At 44.1% G+C, this 21,246-nt stretch overlaps 1 protein-coding gene across 2 annotated transcripts in view; it reads left to right on the top strand.

Annotated features, from left to right (window-relative positions):
• SAR1B (secretion associated Ras related GTPase 1B) overlaps nt 1–21,246 on the top strand; it is an 89,830-nt gene that overhangs the window by 14,720 nt on the left and 53,864 nt on the right. Inside the window, exons 2-3 of one of the 2 annotated variants that reach the window (XM_088451365.1) lie at nt 15,265–15,529; nt 18,746–18,821. In XM_088451365.1, coding sequence (XP_088307491.1) covers nt 18,764–18,821 — 58 coding nt within the window. In that variant the 5' untranslated portion in view covers nt 15,265–15,529; nt 18,746–18,763. The remainder of the gene's footprint in view (nt 1–15,264; nt 15,530–18,745; nt 18,822–21,246) is intronic. The other variant, XM_088451357.1, reaches the window with a different exon arrangement.

Here is a 21,246-nt window from a genome sequence, read left to right as displayed (position 1 = left end):
CACTAGGGTTAAATATTGTCAGGAGCCAATTAACCTGCCATTATATATTTGGACTGTTGGGGAAAACCCACGCAAGCACATGGAAGAATATACAAACTCCATATAGTTAGGGCCATGGTGGGAATCAAACCCAAGACCTCAGTGCTGTGAGGCAGTAATGCTAACCATTACACCACCCAAAGTTCCCTGTCTCACCATGCTCTAAGGCAGGGGTAGGACATATTACTGGTGACTGAACGACCGTACGATATGTTGGCACCGGCTGCATCCCGCTGCATAGGGTCATCTGTCAAATTGTCAGATTGAGCTGCATGCAGGGATGACCTGACGATGCAACTGACGACCAAAAGGCCGCGCACATGGGCCGACATAGACGGTACACACTAGCCGCTTTTGACGATATGTAGACCCAATCCGTCAGATCGGGTGAAATATCATCTAATTTGTACCCAGCTTATGACTTAAGTCAGGGCAAATTGTAGGTGACGGGCAAGATGAGACTAGGAAAGATTAGCAATAATAACTTAACAAAGCAGACAGGAGGTAAACCATGGGAATTTAGAGCAAGATACACAAGTCAGACAGGTCTGAGAGGGATACTGAGATGGGATAAACAAGGCCACGTACTGAGATAAGAATGAAAGGCACATGGCCAGAGGCTAGGACTTATTGTAGTGCAGGTTTTTAGAAGTGGAGATGTTTTCCATATCAACCAATTAGATTCTAGTTATGATCTACTAGAAAGTGCTAGATAAATGTAATGGGATGCCTGTAGCAAACAATCAGATAACATCTCCACTTCTAAAAACCCACACTTTAGCAAATATACACCTAAAGGTGCATACACACGGTCAGATTTTTCCTTCAGATATGAACGATAACGATTTAAAAATCGTTCAGTCGTTCATATCTGAAGGAAAATCGTTCATATCTGACATGCCTGAACGATGGACGATCAACGATGCGCGTTCCCGATGGTCAGATAACGATTTCTGACATCTGATGTGTTTGCAGTCAGACTTGGACGATTCCATTCATTTTAATGCAGTCAAAAATCGTTCAATCGTTCAAATCGTTCAAAACTTTGGTAAAATCGTTCAAATCGTTTAATCGTTCAATCGTTCATCTGACAAATCTGACAAGTCTGACAAATCTGACCGTGTGTATGCTCCATTAGACTAGATTGCACAAAGCAAAAGATCCAAACCAATGCTGGGAAAGAGTCGCCAAATGCTCCAGCAACTTCCACTGCACTAAGAGGGCTTACATTTTCACAATTTTTGTTTTTGCAGAATTCAATTACAGACCCCTAGTGACTTATCACCCTTCTGCTTAAAATTCTTCATTGTATTTTTCCTGTCTTGATAAGCCTAATCAAAATTAACGGTGATTGAAATAACAGAGCTATATCTTCACTAAATATTCATAATAATCCTCTGCTTCCAAATGAGCTTCCGATTCCATATATTGCTTGTTCTGTCAACATATTGGGAGTGTATTGGCGGTATGTACACCTGATATGTCTGTGAACAACGTCGTTCAGACATATCAGGTCAGCCCTGCAGCACAGCCGATGCAGATATATTGGTGCATCTGCATGTGTGTATGGGTGACCCGCCAATTGCCCATACACTTGCTGCAGGGACCACCAACCAATGACATCACAACTGGGCTGGCAAATTTAAATGGCCGCCCAGTTGTGATGTCAGCCCAAACAAATCAAGCGGTCGATTGGTAAGTATGTATAGTTTACCAATCAACTGCTCTGACTGCAGAACGGTCTGCTGACCGACCCGTCATCTAATACCCCTTTTACACCGGAGCTAAAACCCGGGTTTTTGAAGGGTTAACCCAGGCAGCTCCCTGGTGTAAAAGGGGAGAGGGTTGATTCGCAGGGTCGAGTGACCCGGCAATCCAACCCAGGTAACTAGCAGGGTTTAACACGGGTATAGCCCGTGAAACCCTGCTGTGAGAACACCACACTCCGGGTAACGATGACCTGGAGTGCACTTCAGTGGCGCTTGGAGATGACGTCATCTCCAAGCGACCACTTTCACTCCGGAAAAGCCTGGTCTATGCAGACCCGACTCCGGTGTCAGCGACGCTGACTCTGGAATATCCCGAGTCGGTGCCGGCTAAATTCCGGGTCTGATCTGTATAGGAACTCTGTTCCAAGTTACTCTGGGTCAGACCCGGAATTTAGGTGGAAAAGGGGTATAAGTGTGTAACCAGCCTAAGTGTGGTTGTATGACCTTGTATGTCTCTGCAACAATCTTCATACTGTGGAATTGAGTATAATAATTAGAAAGATGTTGTTGTGATTATAGAAAGAATAGTTTTTTAATTAACCCTAGAAGTACAATGTGCTTTCTATAGGACACACATCACATGGTGGGGTCATATATGACCCCAGTCTATGAAACGGCTGTAACAAGGTCTAATTGTACAGAATATAAGTGAAGTAACATATATAATTGTCCATGGCAACCCAGCCATTATCCTGATTTTAGATCATGATTTCTCATTTCTGACTGACTGTCAAGTGTCCCACATTGGTCATATTGTGCCTCCACTAACAGCACAGACGGAATGACACAGTACACACAAGACAGTTGACTATGGGGGGTCATTCAGACCCACTCGCGAGCGGCAGTACGCTCGCAAGTGGGTCGATGGTCCCCACTGCACATGCGCACGACGGAGGGAGCTCCGTCGTGCGCATGCGCGAGACCCGGCGAGCGAAGAACTTTCCAACGCTCAGGGTCTCGCACCAAAGGAGGCGTGCTGTCGATGTTGATTGACAGCACGCCCCCTTTGGTGGGCGTGCCGGGGGCGTGCCTGCCAGACGGAGGCGTTCCCATGGGAACGCCTACCTTCTGAAGCCGGCCCCACTGACATCACTAGTGATGTCAGTGGGAGTGATTTTGGCTCTGATAGAGTCAAAATCACTCCAGGGCTTGTGGTTGAGAATCCCAACCACAGGGTTTCACTCGCAAGTCCATCTTGTTGCATGCTCGTATATGCTGTGGGTGGTGACCCACAGCTATACGAGCGTCCAGGAGGACGCTCCATATTAATGGAGGAGGGCCCTGATTCAGAGCGAGCGCTTTGGTCAGAGCGTCCGGCTCTGAATCAGGGCCTATGTGCTGACTTGTTTGCTTTGTTAACAGTCAATCACTACTTGGCCTCTTATTCCTTTCTGCTGCCTCAGGTGATATAATAATCGTCTTATTGGTTGGGAAAACCTCGGTCTCCACAATACTATTTTGCAAAACTATTGTGAATTAACAGTTATTGTTCATACTTACCAATTTTGTACAATTACATACTGTATATAAGACCTTTACAGTTTGTACATCATTAACACATTTATTGTCACATGTGATGTGTCTTGCAATGCCATTTAAAAGGAAGTAGCGATATCCAGGGCCGTAGAGAGCGGGGGGCAGGTCCGGATACAAGAGGGGTGTGGCCATATCATGGCAGCATGGCCGTGTCCCATACTAAACATATTTTTTAAAATATGCGCGGTGCTGCCACACCCTGCACAGGAGGACGTCACATCAGCCAGGAGCAGATCCAGGGGGGTAATTATACCAGATCAGCTGTCTCCACACCGGAGCAATGTTGAATTGCTCCGGTGATTTTGTATCCACTGCTGCTTAATTATAATTGACATAATAATTTCACCCCTAAGTGTGTGCATTTGGTCAGCGACCTCCCAGACATGAATTACCCTATCTATTCACTAGTGGCATCAATGACGTGCACCCTACTCAGTTACTAGAAACTAGCGACAATTCTGAGGTGCACCCTACCCATTTACTAGCGACCTCCCTGAGGTGCATCTTACCCATTCATTAGTGGCATCCCTGAAGTGAACCGCTACCCATTCAATAGCAACCTCCCTAATGTGCACCCCATCTATTCACTAGAAACTGGTGATATCCCTGACATGCACCCTTCCCATTCACTGACATCCCTGATGTGCACCCTACCCATTTTCTAGTGACATCACTGATGTGCACCCTACACAATCACTAGTGACATCACTGATGTGCACCCTACGCAATCACTAGTGACATCCTTGATGTGCACTCTACCCATTAACTAGAAACTGGTGACATCCCTGACATGCACCCTTCCCATTCACTGACATCAATGATGTGCACCCTACCCATTTACTAGTGACATCCCTGATGTGCACCCTACCCAATCAGTAGCAACATCCCTGATGTGCACTCTACCCATTCACTAGAAACTAGCTACATCCCTGTCGTACACCCTACCTATTCACTAGTGGCATCACTATCGTGCACCCTACCCATTCACTAGTGACATCCCTTACGTGTACCCTACGCAGTCACTAGAAACTAGCGACCTCCCTGAGGTGCCCCCTACCCATTCACTAGAAGCTGGTGACATCCCTGACCTGCACCCTACCCATTCAAAGTGACATCCCTGACCTGCACCCTACCCATTCACTAGCGACCTCCCTGATGGACACTCTTATCTATTCACTAGCGACCTCCCTGATTGGTACTCTACCCATTCACTAGCGACCTCCCTGATGGGCATTCTACCCATTCACTAGCGACCTCCCTGATGGGCATTCTACCCATTCACTAGCGACCTCCCTGATGGGCATTCTACCCATTCACTAGCGACAACCCTGATGGGCACTTTACAGATTTATTAGCGACCTCCAACGGACACCCTACCCATTCACTAGAAATGAATAATGATGAGGCAAATCTTAATAAGTGTTTTTTGTTAAGAACATTTACTGCGATGCTCCACTTAAAATACATTTTAATATTCAATTGTATTTTGATACTACAAGCTTAAATTACAAAACGATTAAATGGTAACTAGATGAAAGTAAACTATCCTTATCTAATTGCAAGTTGTTCCACTTATTTTGCAGTTTTCCTCAGGTACAGATGTGCCCAATTATATTGTGATCTGATCTCGCCACAAACATACGCTCGCATCGCGCAGTGCAATTCCCTGTGCCTGCATATGCCACGCCACGCCAGGTATTGCGATCGCACCATGCATTCCTATGGAGGAACGGTCACATACACAGTGCGCATATCCACTCGCAGGCGCGCATCTTGTGATATGCATGTCGCGATTCGTCGCAGCAACAATATAGCTGGGCATATCTGTACACAAGTCATCGTCACACCATTTATGTGTCTGATTCTACTGAAATAAATTCTTCCAAAAAAGTTTGTAATCTTTTCAGAGGTAATATTTTGGGAATCTGTATGCAATGGCGGCTGTCTGGATGCCAAAATACCGACAGCGGCATCCCGATGGTTGGTATCCCGAGGGGGAGGGTAAGTATACTTACTCTCCCCCTAACCCAAACCCTCCCTTCTTGTAGCCTAACCCTAACTCTCCCCACCCCGCACCCTAACTCTCGGCATTAGTGCCTAAACCTAAATCTAACCCTCCCCCTTAGTGCCTAGCCCTCTCCAGTGGTGCCAAGCCCTAACCTTCCTATCTATCTGTGTTTCGGCATCGGGATTAAGATAGGCATTGGTATTTCGACACCTATCTTAAGTCCCGTGTCGGATTTCCAGCATCGGGTTTCAGACTGGCGGCATCGATTGGGCCCCCCGGCGTTCTGTATTCCGGTGTCGGTATCTTGATGCCTCTCATAACACCTTAGCCGGCGTTCCGGCGTCTTTCATATAACTACATCCCATTAGATCACCCCATGTCCGGCCTCCCTGTTATAGGGTGAACACCAGACAATACAAACTAAAGGGGCACATTGTTTGATATGTGCCCGATAAGTTTTGGCCAGTGAGCACCCATGCACTCTAGCTTGCGGGGTTGCCAGCAGAATTGGCAGTTGCTCTAGAGGAGGCTTGAGGCCTGATTGTGAATCACATGTTGCTGCGACTGCATTAGCGTCTGTTGCTATAGACTCAACTGCAACTTTATGCTAATGCTAGAATAATCCCTTCGGCTGGTGTACAGCTGTGCGTCTGAATATGCAAGGATTGAGATGCCCACTTTGAACATTTTTAGACGATACAATAACATTTGGTACGTAACAATCGGTCGCACCATCAAAACTTGCAGCAGCCTCGGGGGGTGCAGATTCTCCGTATGGCTTCCAATGTGAGCGATTAAGTGTCCGAGTTCGCAACCAGTTCAGCGCCACACCCGTGACACTACCATAGCACGCCCCAGGAACGACGAGCTCAGGGCCTGATTCAGAGCCATTCGTAAACGGTCGCTCGTTCACTCTGAGCGATGTTCGCACATCTGCGCATGCGTATGGGTTGTAATACACATGCGCCAGCAACTTGCACCCCAAAATCCCAGTTTTGCACTTTTTTCCGCCTCCCATTCATAGACGAAACTTTTCTGCCTATTACATTGCATTGACTTTCCACCTAGGCGGAAAGTCTTTCAAATTGAATACGGGGTAACAGTCAAACAGGCGAAAATTATGTCATCGGCGAAAAGTTTTCGCCAAAAACACGCGGAAACTGACTTTTCGCCTCAAATTGAATATGGCCCTTAGTCTGTACTGCGACTCTCTGCGTGCACATAGTGGAACGTATGCACCCTGAGAGTAGAAAAAGATGGCTCGGCTCCGTGAATATCGCCATTGCATGCTACTCAGAATCAGTCCCTTAGTGTTCCCATGGCCATATTTATAGGTCTAATCTCCGATTTATCAGGGTTTATTTTGAAATTGGAAATTTCTCCATATGAATACGGCTCAGTGAATAGTAAAAAAAGAGAGATACGCGGTTTGGTGGTTGTAAGAAGCATATAAGGGGCCAGCTCGAATTCCAGATATATTTGAGTTATGCTCCAATTAAAATTAGTGCCAATAAGAGGCAATAGGGACCTACCACTTAACTGACGTGGTCATATGGTATGCAAAAGCAGGTAGCTGTGCTTCAGCTGACAAGGTGCAGCCGCACCGCCCCGCTGTGTTTTTGAAGAGGAAATTTGTCCTAGTACACATGTGCAGAACGGATCTCTCCTACTGTCCCGGCAATTTCTGACTGGTTTTGCTGGAAAAATCGTGATTTAAGTGGATAAAAGGGAGCTGGAGATATGTTAAACCATTCACCATAAGTATACAATGTCACACATTCATCTCCCCTGTAATCCAAAGGTTTGAAAAGTGTATCACTTAACTGGCTAATACCCAAAATTGTCTTCTCTCTTGTAATTCAAATAAATACTGCAAATAAGAGCAATTTAAACCCGATTTCAGTATAATTTTATTAAGAAATATGCAGATTTGTTAATAAAAACATTAGAGATGTGTGGTTCGGTTTACTTGAAATACGAACCCACCCAAACTTAGGGGTTCCGAGTCGAACAGAGTCCCAGTTCGGAATCACTTTGGGGTTCCGAGTCGAATCGAGTCTCAGTTCGGAACTGCTGTCAGTTTGGAATTTGGATTTAAAAACCAAACTCGGGTTTTGGATTGCATGTTCACAGGTCCAAATGACACGATTTTTGCTGTTTTTATTGATTTTTCTTTTTTTATTGATTGTAAAGAAATCCAAAATCGAATACAGTTAAAGAAAAAGAGAAAAAAAAACTTTACGGAGGCTGTGAGGGGCTGGGTGGTCGGAGTCTGGCAGCTGCTGGAACATTAGCTAATCTGACATGGTCTCATCAGATGCCACCGTGTCAGGGAAAGCCCAGCCTTGCATAATCCCATGAGATGCGACCACGCCAGGCAAGTGGTTAAATGGCCAGTCCACCTTGTTGAGGACCTTTTCCATATGCAAGTCGACCACCAGAAGGGACAACCACTCTCTAAATAGATTCGGTATATACATTAAAGGTGTAATCCACCATGTGACCACAGATAAATCCTACCTGCTTCAGGTGGACCAAGGTTGAAATAACTATGGCCAAGCAGGAGGCCAAGATCGTATCTGAGATTTTTAAGTCTATGGATTATGCTGGGCATACACGGCCAGATAAAATGTCTGCCAGACCGACAGACATTTTATCTGGCAGCCTGCCAGCCGCAGATGTCGCCGGCATACACTGTGAGATTTCTCTCACAGTGTATCAGCCCGATATCCGTGCTGCGCCCCCGGGGGAGGAGACATTTCCCTGTTCCTTCCGTAGGAAGGAACACAGGAAATGTCTGTCTGTCGGCTGCGGCTGGGCATACACTGCCCGATGCGGCCGACAGTTTAACGGGAAATATCGCATCGGACGGGCATGCTGGACAATCCGGCATGCCCGACTGAGCAATATTTAACCCTCGGTCGCCCCCTCACACGCTACAATTATCGGGGTGATCCGCCGATATTAGGCGGATCGCCCCGATAATTGTAGCGTGTATGGCCAGCATAAGAGTGACCTCAAAGTATACTAAAATACTATTGTTACATTTGAATCTTCGTTAGTCGCGATTTACAAATGTGATTTTATTTTTTTTTTATTTTTTTTAGTAAAGTATTTGTTCTGTGGGATCAAGGATTATAAGGATCCTTATGACATACTGTCAGGTGCATAAATATTGGGACATTTACAGAATTTTCATATTTTGGCCTCTATTCACCACCACAAATGGCTTTGAAATTAAACAAACAAGATGTGCTTTAACTGCAGACTTTCAGATTTAATTTGAGGGTACTTACATCCAAATCAGGTGAACGGTGTAGGAATTACAACGGTTTCTATATGTGCCTCCCACTTTTTAAGGGGCCAAAAGTAATGGGACAAACGAAACAATCCTAAATCTAACTTTCACTTTTTAATACTTCGTTGCAAATCTTTTGCAGGCAATTACAGCCTGAAGTCTGGAACGCATAGGCCTCAACAGACGCTGGGTTTCATCCCTGGTGATGCTCTGCCAGGACTCTACTGCAAATGTCTTCAGTTCCTGCTTGTTCTTGGGGCATTTTCCCTTCAGTTTTGTCTTCATCAAGTGAAATGCATGCTCAATCGGATTCAGGTCAGGGGATTGACTTGGCCATTGCATAACATTCCACTTTTTAGCCTTAAAAAACTCTTTGGTTGCTTTTGCAGTATGCTTTGGGTCATTGTCCATTTGCACTGTGAAGCGCCGTCCAATGAGTTCTGAAGCATTTGACTGAATATGAGCATATAATATTGCCCGAAACACTTCAGAATTCATTCTGCTGCTTTTGTCAGCAGTCACATCATCAATAAATACAAGGGAACCAGTTCCATTGGCAGCCATACATGCCCACACCATGACACTACCACCACCATGTTTCACTGATGAGGTGGTATGTTTTGGATCATGAGCAGTTCCTTTCCTTCTCCATACTCTTCTCTTCCCATCACTCTGGTACAAGTTGATCTTTGTCTCATCTGTCCATAGGATGTTGTTCCAGAACTGTAATGGCTTTTTTAGATGTTGTTTGGCAAACTCTAATCTGGTCTTTCTGTTTTTGTGGCTCACCAATGGTTTACATCTTGTGGTGAACCCTCTATATTCACTCTTGTGAAGTCTTCTCTTGATTGTTGACTTTGTCACATATACACCTACCTCCTGGAGAGTGTTCTTGATTTTGCCAACTGTTGTGAAGGGGTTATTCTTCACCAGGGAAATAATTCTTCTGTCATCCACCACAGTTGTTTTCCGTGGTCTTCCGGGTCTTTTGGTGTTGCTGAGCTCTCCGGTGCGTTCTTTCTTTTTAAGAATGTTCCAAACAGTTGATTTGGCCACACCTAATGTTTTTGCTATCTCTCTGATGGGTTTGTTTTGATTTTTTAGCCTAATGATGGCTTGCTTCACTGATAGTGACAGCTCTTTGGATCTCATATTGAGAGTCGACAGCAACTGATTCCAAATGCAAATGTCACACTTAGAATCAACTCCAGACCTTTTACCTACTTAATTGATAATGAAATAACGAGGGAATAGCCCACACCTGTCCATTAAATAGCTTTTGAATTGATAGTCCCATTACTTTTGGCCCCTTAAAAAGTGGGAGGCACATATAGAAACCGTTGTAATTCCTACACCGTTCACCTGATTTGGATGTAATTGCCCTCAAATTAAATCTGAAAGTCTGCAGTTAAAGCACATCTTGTTTGTTTCATTTCAAAGCCATTGTGGTGATGAATAAAGGTCAAAATCTGAAAATTCTGTCAATGTAACAATATTTATGCACCTGACTGTATGTAGTATATTGGAGCTAGTGCATTTTTGATAGGTAACATTTCTCAGCAGTGACTCAGTGCTCAGAGTTCTCTTTGTGACTCACATAAATAGTCTTATATTGTAAGTTGTAACCTGACCCTCCCTGCTGCGTCACTGTATATCTGGTTCTTGACAGACTCCAAGAGGCATTTTGGGATTGTAGTTTTGCAGCAAGTGAAACTGCTGACGTGTCCAGGCAGAGGTTTGAACGTTCTTGACCTTTGCTTTTAGAATGTGCTTTAATGGCATTTCGGAAACCAGTATGAAAGCTATACATAGAATTTCTTTTTGTCTGAACAGTCATCAGAGGTTAATTTTTTTATGTTATTGACAAGTAACTAACCTATCAGCAGGGCCAGATTTATCATTCATTGATGTAGTATAGAAATTGAACTCTACATGCATATGTCTTACCTGCTCAATACTCCATGGGGTAAATTTACTAAGAATCCTGTCTTGACTTCTAAACAAAAAACGCTGGATATAGCCGGTAGTTTAGAAGCGCAAAATCATGGATTTACTAAGCAGCGTATTTGTCTATTTTAATTCAAAGGGTGATGCTCAATTTATATTTCGGTCTAAACCCCTTTTGGATTTCCCCCATTTACGATAGACTCCGCTGTTAAATAGAATTATGAATCCGCTGTTAATGTGCTGCGGCACAGATTTATATGATCTTAACAGGTTTTGTTGTGTAAAACAGTAAATAAAATGGTAAATGTAAAAAAATTTTGCCCCTCCCCAATTCTGTAACCAGCTCCAGACCTCTCAGCCTAGGCTGGTACAGGAAATTGGGGGGTGAATTGAGTGGAGTTACCCAATATTCCTATAACCATCACCGGGCTGAACCAGCCAGGGGTCTTACACTATAGCAGGGAGACACACAGCATGGGGTTCCCCTACCATAATGTAAAACTATCCCCAAACTAGTCGGCCCAGGGTTGGAAATCCCCAGAAATTGGCGACCCCAAAAATAAAATGAGGTCCCCCCTCAACCAGCCCGGCTATTCCCCGAATCCCTGGAGGGGGTAGATGCGGGGGTTAATGGTGTAGAGACTACAGGTCCCAGCAAGCTTGCACCGGCATGCAAGCACTTGTGGACCAACAAGTGCCAGCATGCCCGCACATTCAGAGTCTGCTGGCACCTGTAGTCCAACTGTAAAGAAAATATTAAAATAATGACAGGCTATGGACACCAAATGTGGATGCGAAGCATACAATGTTTTGACCTATGGTCTAATGCCGTCTAAAGTCATGTTTCATCCGCGATTTCCATGCGAGTTTACATTTAGGAAATCTCCGATTTGCTAAATCAGTGGAATATTGCAGAAAATCACCAAAACTACCTTTAGTAAATTTACCCCTGTGTCTCTTCGTTTTGTGCAGGACAATGACTTTCTGATATATTCCTAATGTCATTTTTGATGATTGTGATTCATACCTGTGCTTTCTAAAGATGTGATTCATACATGTGATCATTGTGTACATAGGGGAACATGCTCACAATGAGTGTTAATTGCTGTTTTCTCACCGGCAGTATATAATGCAATTAATCTACATTCTTTTACACATTCCACATCATAAATATTATCATTTGCTTCCTGTGAGTTACAGATGTGTCCTCATACATCTAGCATCAATAAGCCACACAGGGTGACTTTCTTGGCGTGAGTGAACTGCCAGGTCCACAACGCTGCTAGCGCCAGGCGTCAGTTTTTTGACAATGTGTCTAAGTCGCAATGTGATGCGACTAAAACGCACCAGGCTGTGATGATTAATTGGATACGTGAGACTGTAAACTGGACTTGGTGTGGAAAAAACCTGCGGCCGCTGCATTGTAGCACTTCACATGCTGATTGAGAGACTCAGTTGCACACAGATATACAAGTGTCACGCATCAAAATAATCTGCAACTTGGACGCATTTTCGGCAAAAAAGACGCCTGGCGCTATCAGAGTCTCATGGGACCAGGCGCGCCAGGAGGGGCTGTTTGGCACTACTGCAGCAAAGACGAATGACGACACATCTGTATAACTACAGAGATGAACTAAGGTCCTGACAAATTATTTCTGACTAGTAATATATGGACCCCCCATGGCTCTGAAACGCTTCGTCCCTTCTCTACCCACTCCTCTTTCTCCCCATCCCTCTGTGCTGTCCACAGGTCCTCCTCTCCTGCATGCGCACGGCATCTATTCACCGTGAAGGGAGAGCTTGGGGGAAGCCACTCCCCCAAGTGTGACAAATTGGAGGCGTGTCACAAGTATATGCCCCTCCCTGGCCGACCACACCCTCTTTTCGGGATCATGCGCCGAAGGCGCACATAGAGACTCTGCCGGCGCCCTGCCCTGCACATAGTCTAGCGGGAACACTATTATTATGCAATATGGTTACATTATTGAAAAGCAAAGCACAAATGTCTAAATACAAATGTGTCCTTGTTACTCTATACGGCACAAGACGGCATTATTAATTGCATCGCAGCAAAACTCCACTCACAGGCCGGTATGCAGCAAAGGGAAAAATGCGTTCAAAACCCGGAAATGCAGGTTTGACTGCATTTCTCATATGCACCACCTTCAGATGGCGCTACACTATAGAAGCCTATGGACTTCTCACCGGAGAGTGCAGTGAGCGGGATCACATGGGATCCCTCCCAGCTCAGAATGACACCAGAGGCGCAGAATGAAACCAGAGGGTTTCGGTGTCACTGTTATATTTGCTTGCATCATGGCAGAGTCAAAGGATACCCCCACTAGCATTTTATAAAATATATCTTTTAAGTAGGGTTATAGTCATGGGACGAAAAAACAGTCAGCACCAGGGGCAGAAGAACCTTTGATAGATTTAATAGCTGCTCGGGTTTCGTCCTGTGTAATATCAGCATTTTAGGTGGAAAGTTGGGCCAGAGTGAGTTTGGGGAGAATACATCTCCAGGTCACCAAAGCAAAGGCAATTCGGAAGGGCAGGGTCAGGGAGATTATATAGTGAGGTGTAGAATTCCCTGAATTTAGGTTTAAATTAAACAGGGTCACAAGTGATAGATATTATTACGCTTTGATTGAATTTTATTAATCAAGTTAAGGGCTCGTAGCTGTCTAGGTAATATAGAGTCTGTCTTGTCAGCTTTGTTGTAAAAGTGCTGTTGGAGTTTCTGCAGAGTAGAGGCGGCTATCCAGGAGTAGAGTATTCAGCTGGCTCATCCAAGAGAACAAGTCGGCAGTGGGGTTAGCTTATGACAATCCAGCAGAGCGAAAATTTGCTGTTCAAGGTAGGCAAATTCAGCAGCCATGCAATTGCAAGTTGCCAAATCTGAGCTGATGAGTTGGCCACGAATGGTGGCCTTTTGGGCTTCCCATGAGACTCCTTGTGCAACATCTGTCAACATCTCTTAAAATAATCAGAGATTGCCTGGTTGATAGTAGAGAGGGTTGTCGGGTTGACTAAAAGCGAGTCATCTAGTCACCATCTACATGGACGAGGGATTTGTCACACTAGATCAAGGAGGATAAAGATTCCTGAATGATCTGTCCATGGGAAGGGAGTGATCCCATCTTGGGTAGTCTCAGAAGTCAGTGAGTGAGAAACAGAATAATTTCTATGCGAGATTATATGTGATACAGCGCAGAAAAAAAAGTATAATCCCTCGCAGTCTAATTTTTAAGGCGCCAGGAGTCGTACAAGTTATGTTGCTTAAGTAGGGAAGTTAAAATCAGGTTTTCATTTTAAGGAGCAGTATTTAACTTTTGGGCGGGAGGTGAAGATATGGCAAGAGCTAGGTTAAACGTGATATTAAAGTCCCCTGTTATAATAAGATGTCCCTGTGCTAGCCGCTTAATGCACTTAAACAATTTAAAAAAAGGAACCCTGTCCCTGATTCGGGGCTTAGACCAAGACCAGAGTGACCGTAATGGAGTGCAGGGAGTAAACAACTATAATAAAACAACCTAAATGAGCACTATATAATAGTGGCACTTGTAAAGAAAATGGTTATCAAAAACACTACACCTTGGGCCTGATTCTGACCCGCTCGCGAGCGCTGAGCACTCGCAAGCGGGTCGATGGTGCCCAAGTGCGCATCCGCACGACGGATGCGGCTCCGTCGTGCGCATGCACGAGACCCGAATAACGACGGCCAAGCCGTCATTACGGGTCTCGCACCAAAGGGGGCGTACTGTCGATGTTGATTGACAGCACGCCCCCTTTGGTGGGCGTGCCGGGGGCGTGGCTGCCCAGACGGAGGCGTTCCCATGGGAACGCCTACCGTCTGGGGCCGGCCCCACTGACATCACTAGTGATGTCAGTGGGAGTGCTTTTGGCTCTGATAGAGCCAAAAGCACTCCTGGGCTTGCGGCAGCGAGACCCTACTGCAGGGTCTCGTCGCAAGCCCGATGGTCGCGATGGTCTTGACCATCGCGACCATCATTTTGGCCGCTCGCTATAGCTGTGGGTGGTCACCCACAGCTATGCGAGCGGCCAGGAGGCCGCTCCAAAAAGGAGCAGGGACGGCCCTGATTCAGAGCGAGCGCTCTGTCAGAGCGTCCGCCTCTGAATCAGGGCCATAATGTTTATAGCCTTTCTGAAACAGTTGTGGAAACGAACCGCTTCCAGGAACAAGAAGTTCCTGGACTGCAGGACTTGGGTAGGGCTGTGTAGGGATAGTTCACAACCTGTGCTTAACTCCGCTCTAAACTGCTTCAAAGAGTCTGCACTCGGGTCTCACAAAATATTTAATAAAAGACTATAAACATTATATGTAATGTGTTTAATAACCATTTTCTTTACAGGTGCCACTATTACATAACGCTCATTGATTTCCCTTTAGTTTTAACCAAACATTAGCTGCTTACATTACTAGCGTGGTTACTATATTTATTAATAATAAAACAATCCTTCGGGTCCGAGTAGGTGACGGAATGCAGGAAAAAGGTTTTGTTGTGCATTAATAATGCAACATCACGTTTCTTGCAATCCGCCCAGGGAAAAAAATTGGAGAAGACTGCTTACCCTGCAACTGAGTGCGAGTACCTGTAAGATGAGTTTTTTGGAGAAAGACAATATTCGCTTTTTCCCTCCTGCAGGCTCCCAGGACTTCAATACGCTTAGGTGGCAAACTAAGGGCCTGATTCAGTAAGGATCGCTATTGCATACACAGCGGCGAATTCGTACTAAACACAGCAGCAAAAGTATGCTAACGCCTGCCACAGCTCAGCCAGCATAGAGATGCCCACTACGGCTTTCTCACATCCGTACTACCTCGCACTACTGCTCATTCATCAATACCACGCAACACGCAACATTTACAAGAGGTCTGACCAGCCGCAGAAACCGCAAGTCTCGTCGCATGTAAGTACTCAAGCAGTGTATGCAATTGCAGTGGCTAATTTATGCACGCCCAGGAAACGGCGTTTAAACAGGCACGCCTATGTTTCTCCAACTACTCCCCTGTCACTCACTCTGCGATGGATTCCTCAGTGCGACCGTAATCGCAGTGCGATAATAGCACATGCGTACTGCGGTGCTTGCGCAGTGGTTAACAATCGCTCGATCTGCGTACGGAATTGCATTTGTGTACACTGCTGACTCAGGCCCTGAGACGTTACTTCAGTGCCATAGTTCCAGGTGTAGATCTGATTTTATAGAAAATATGTTGAACATGGCCTAGTTCTTCCAGACACATTGTGGAAAAAGAGAGTGAGAATAGCCACAAAAGAAAAGGGAAAGGGAGGAGGTGGAAAAAAGCCCATAGGGGCGAAGACCCTTAAACACAGGAACCCCTAGGGGGTTCAAAGTAATGAGAGATTAAATTGGTGAGATAATAGATGTGAAGTATAGGGAGCGTGTGGGGAGGGCCATGAGCAAACAGGTAAGGGAGAACCCTCCATTGGGACCTAGGCCCTTAGTGAGTAGATTAACAATTAACGCAATAAAGGTGCCATGAGAACATATGTAGAATAAAACTGAGCAAAACTATCAAAGTAAGGATAGCATATCGGTTAAAAACCAAATAGTCTCAGAGAGACCTGGGGCTAACCAGAAGTAAATAATGTGAATAATAAAGAGATAAATAATGCTGAGGGATAAACATTTGTCCCCAGTGTAGTAGGACACAGCTAGAAGGGGAGAGTCATAGTAAAGTAAAATTTAACAAACAATACACCTTTAAACACTGTAAAGAACTTAAAAAAAAATCAAGCCAGACACAGTGATGGACATCATCCAAGGGAGAGGCTCAGGTGGAAGCATTCAGGGAGTAGTATAGCCATGAGGAGAAATAGCCAATTCAGTGCAGCACCGCGGTCACAATGTTGGTTACCTGTAGACCATTCAGGGGCCAGAGGGTGGAAACGCTGAGATTTAAGTGACATGGCATGTGGGAGTGCCGGCTCAGAAATATATCTAATTTTGCTAGAAGAACCTGGCCTTGTTCAAGAGACTTTATAGAGAAAGTGGCATTAGCCACAAATACCTGGAGCTGGAAGGGGTAGCCCCAGATATCTCATATTGTGTTGCTGCAGTATTCGTGTAACAGGTTGAAGATCTCACCGTTTCTGATTAGTGGAGTGAGACAAATCCTGGAATAATTGAATATCCATATCTTGAAAAGTGATAACTGATGTATCTCTTGTTGCCAGGAGTAACCCGCTCCTTGGTAAGGTAACAGTGCAGTCGGACAATAATATCGATGGGAAGTTGAGCAGAGGATGGTCTAGCCTGGAGAACTCTGTCCATGAGTTAGTCCACCAAGAAAAGACTGCAGATCTGAAGCAGAGATCGTTTCGGACACATTTTGAATTTTGAGATTGTTACGATGGGAGCCATTCTCAAAGTCCTCCTGTTTATTCCTTTAGAGATTCTACTACGGAATGTGAATGTGAAATCTCCGTATCAGAGACTGCTTGGGAAAGACAGAGTTTGTCTGTCTTCGATTCTAATGCATCTGTTCTAGTGGCAAGGGAGGATATTTCTTATTTAGTCATAAATGGCTTTGACAAGTTCCTGGTTAAAAGCGGCTTTGACACCTCCTAGAAAGTTTGTCATCAGTGCTTGTACTTGAGGATCAATTTTGATATCCGTCATCGACTGTGAGCAAGAAGTGTCATGTTGATCCAATGGAGGTAGTGTTGGTTTACTTTTAACGCGGAAGAAGTTAGCCGAGGAGCCCTTACATCAATTTTTTTTTTTTTTTTTTTAGACATAGCTGAGGTAGGGGTGAAGTCAGGCAACCCTGTGAGGATTTGTCCTGTTTACTTCTATGGTGGCACATTGTCATATGTGAAAGAATATAAATTAAGTTTTTTTTTTCTTTGGAAACAAGACTTGTCATCGGCAATAGACCATTCATCAATGAGAAACATTGATGGTCGATGGCCATACCTAGCATGAAGACAGCCTGTGGCATATTCTTTGCTTGATTGCTGTACATGTCTGGAAGAAATGTTCTGCAATAGGCAAAGTTATTCACTGCTCCCTATTGGTTGGCTTTTTTTTTAGTAACAACATTTAAAGAGACCTTGCTCTTGTTTATTTGCACTAAAACCCTGTGTAGGTCTTGGTGCTGGTATGTACTATTTATGTTAATATTCAGAATATCGACATGGTCATTATGTCGACATGTAGTCTGAAGTGTTGCTCACTTCATAAACACAAGAAGAACAGTAGAATATAAAGATTGATTAGCACTGCACTATCCTCAAAAATGGGTTTAAACCTCCGAAACAACATTTTTTGGGAGGATTGCAACATAAATATGCATAAAAGTGGTCTGCAGCGGGTATTCAAGATAGTCGGTGCAGCCTGCCAGCACTGTAACCCCCATAAAATGCTTTGGGGCTGCGATGTGCCGGTATGCACCAAGCTGTAAAAAGTGTAACTTTGCAAGCTTGTACCCGATAGGCAACGCCATCTATAGTAACCTATTGGCTTCTTTTTGCAAAGTGGCCAGAGAGGGATCCAAAGGGTACATTTCGGTAATAGCCAGTAGCGCATATGTAGCCTGATGGCAGCACATGCACATTATTTTTCCTAGGTCATAAACGTGGAGGTAAAGATATCGCTGGGACAGCTGGGTATTGCGGACCTGTCCCGGCAAGAAGATAGTGCATACCAGTGAAGATCCCTCAGATAAGTAGGAGATGATGTCCGTTACTGATCCCATTATAAAAGCAATCAGTAATGCATCTCGTCCCTCACCCAAGATGTTATAAAAGTGCATGAAGAAGAGTATGTGGTAAATTTCTATACAAAGAAACATGTCATTTTTACAGCTTTGTTTGCTAGATGATCACATCTTTGAAGTAAACATACCACTTATACAGCCAGCTCAGCTCTGAATTTTATTGACAAAGCTTAATACAAATTTATTTAACTTAAAGAATTCCAGTTCTTGAAATTCTTTACAAACATTAACCTTTCTGGTACTATCTGAGGACACTTATTAAGTAGACTGCTCTTTGCAATAAATATGATTGTGTTTATTTTTGGCTAGATCCCTGTCTGCTAGCAACCACAGGAAAAGTATAAGCCTAACAGGATCTCCTCATTCTTTTTCTCCTCTTCTAGACGCACTGAGCTTTGGATATGTCCTTCCTATTCAGTTGGATCTACAGTGGTTTCAGCAGCGTGCTTCAGTTTTTAGGTAAGAGTGGAAGAGACTATGTTTTATGTCAGTCACAAGTTGACTTTGTTATAATGTACATCAGTTGTTGAGGCTGATATTTACTAAAGTGCAGGTTTGTATAAGTGGAAATGTTGGCCATCGCAACCAATCAGATGCTACTTAACATTGATCTATATATAGCCTTCTAGAATATAATAGCTAGAATCTGATTGGTTGCTATGGGCAACATCTCCACTTCTAATAACTCACATTTTTCGCTTTACATTTGATTAACAGATTTTTCAAATTTCACTTAAATATGTAGTATATTGCAAACGTACTGTATTTGTTTGTTTCCATTCTCTCTCCTTTTTGCAAAAACCTTAAACTGAAACATTTTATTTTTTTTTGTATATGAAACTATTTTACATCTCTTTAAAAAAAGTTCTAAAATAAAGTAAATAAAATTGTAATACTTTGTCTGTTCACAGAAGCATTTTCGCTTTACACTTATACATTTGTGTGTTCTTGGTAGCGGTGGAATCCTGTGTCCTGTTGGGTCTAACTAGAGTGTAGTGTAGTGGCTAGATTATGGAAAGGCACAGAGACACAAAGACGACACTATGAAATAAACAATATCCTGTCTGACAGAATGTAAATAGATCTGCATCCATATATTCTTGTATATTGTAGAAGAGTATCTCAAACGAGCAGATTGCATATTAATGTGGAATTGTTCTTTAATAAGTACAATCTGCAACTGGATCATTTTAATGCATTTCTATTGGATGGTCACAGGGTCAGAAAGCTTACCGGATTACTGCAAGATCCTTTTGGTGGGCTCCATATTTGTACAGACCAAACAAACAAGTTTGTATGTTCTCCCATGTATACGTGGGTTTCTCCAGGTGCTCTGACTTCCTATGTCTGTGGAATATGTGCGCACTATAAAAATAACTGTTAATAAATAAATAATGATTTCCCGTTCTGCATCAAACTAGCATCCCCTACCACAGTTTACTGCAGGACAGGAAATGGACTTCTATAAGCCAGTAATAACAGAGTTATAGCAGTTTGGGCCATACTTGCATACTTTTTGTTTTTCCTCTCCGGAAGAAGCCCGGAGATAAGACTCAGCTGACCACTTTTCTCAGACACCATAGAGCACCAAAATCATGTACCACCCCGAAGGCGTACCTAGAGTCAGTGTAGATATTAGCAGATTTGCCTTCTGCTGATTCAATATCTTCAGAGTGCCACCAGCTCCGCCACTTGGGCCGAGTGGGGTGGACCAAGAGGTTCGGCTTCTATGATGTCTTCATCATTTACCACAGCATAACCTGTACATAACTCTCCAGTGTCAGTTTGTCTATGACAACTCCCATCCGTGTAAAATGTCACATCTACATTTTCTAAAGGTGTATCCCGTATGTCAGGTTTTGCAGTAAAGGTTTGATTCAGATATTCCATACAATCATGTGCATCAATATACCTGTAGAACTCACCTTCCACCAGCGACTCACCTCTCTCCACCCTTTGTGCATTCTGTTGCACATATGGTAAATAGTACGTTGCTGGATTTAACGTACTGTACCGTTTGATGGTGATGTTTGCAGGTGCTATTAGGGCTAGTTCCCATTTTGTGAACCTAGCTGAGGAGACATGTCTGGTTTGGGCAGAATTCAGCAAAGCAGATACAGCATGGGGTGTATAAACAATCATATCATGGCCTAACACTACATCCTCACTCTTACTGACCAATAGAGCAGTTGCTGCTACACTTCTTAAACACATTGGGAGTGATCTTGCCACAGTGTCCAATTGTGCACTGTAGTATGCTACGGGCCTACTGACATCAACATGTTTTTGTGTGAGGACACCTCCTGCACAACCATTAGCTTCCGTACAGTACAAATCAAAAGGTTTTTCATAATCAGGTATTCCCAATGCAGGTGCTCTTCTCAGACTATCCTTAAGGTTAAGGAAAGCCTGCTCTGTTTCCTCTGTGTGTATGACACGATCGGGCTTTGAGGAAGAGACTAAGGACCTCATTCAGAGTCGGTCGTAGCGGCCGCACGGTCGTACGCCACCGATGTTCGCTAAACTGCGCATGCGTAAAGTTCGCAATGCGCGTGCGCAAACTAGCTGCTACGATCAGAAATTTCTCTCTCCTTGAACACAGCCAGGTCGTTAGTTTGAGTGACAGAATGAGGCGTTTGTGGGTGGTAACAGGGGAAGGTGCTTGAAAACGGGGGAGTGGAGATCCCAACGCAGGCGTGCCTAATTATGCGAACGGCGTTTTATGGGAGTGCATAATTAACAAAGTAGTGTCATAGCACATGTGACATGGGAGGTTTTTACACTGAGCTTAAGAGAGGGTATGGTCAACCTTAAGCTCTACGACCAGTTCCGATGGTTCCCGATGGTCTCGATTAATCCTTATATGCCCGGAGATGACGTGTAA

This window comes from Taudactylus pleione, unplaced genomic scaffold (genome assembly GCF_031769625.1).
Source record: "Taudactylus pleione unplaced genomic scaffold, aTauple2 ptg000025l, whole genome shotgun sequence".
In the NCBI taxonomy this organism is placed as follows: Eukaryota; Metazoa; Chordata; class Amphibia; order Anura; family Myobatrachidae; genus Taudactylus; species Taudactylus pleione.
This window is presented reverse-complemented; position numbering and strand designations above follow the sequence as displayed.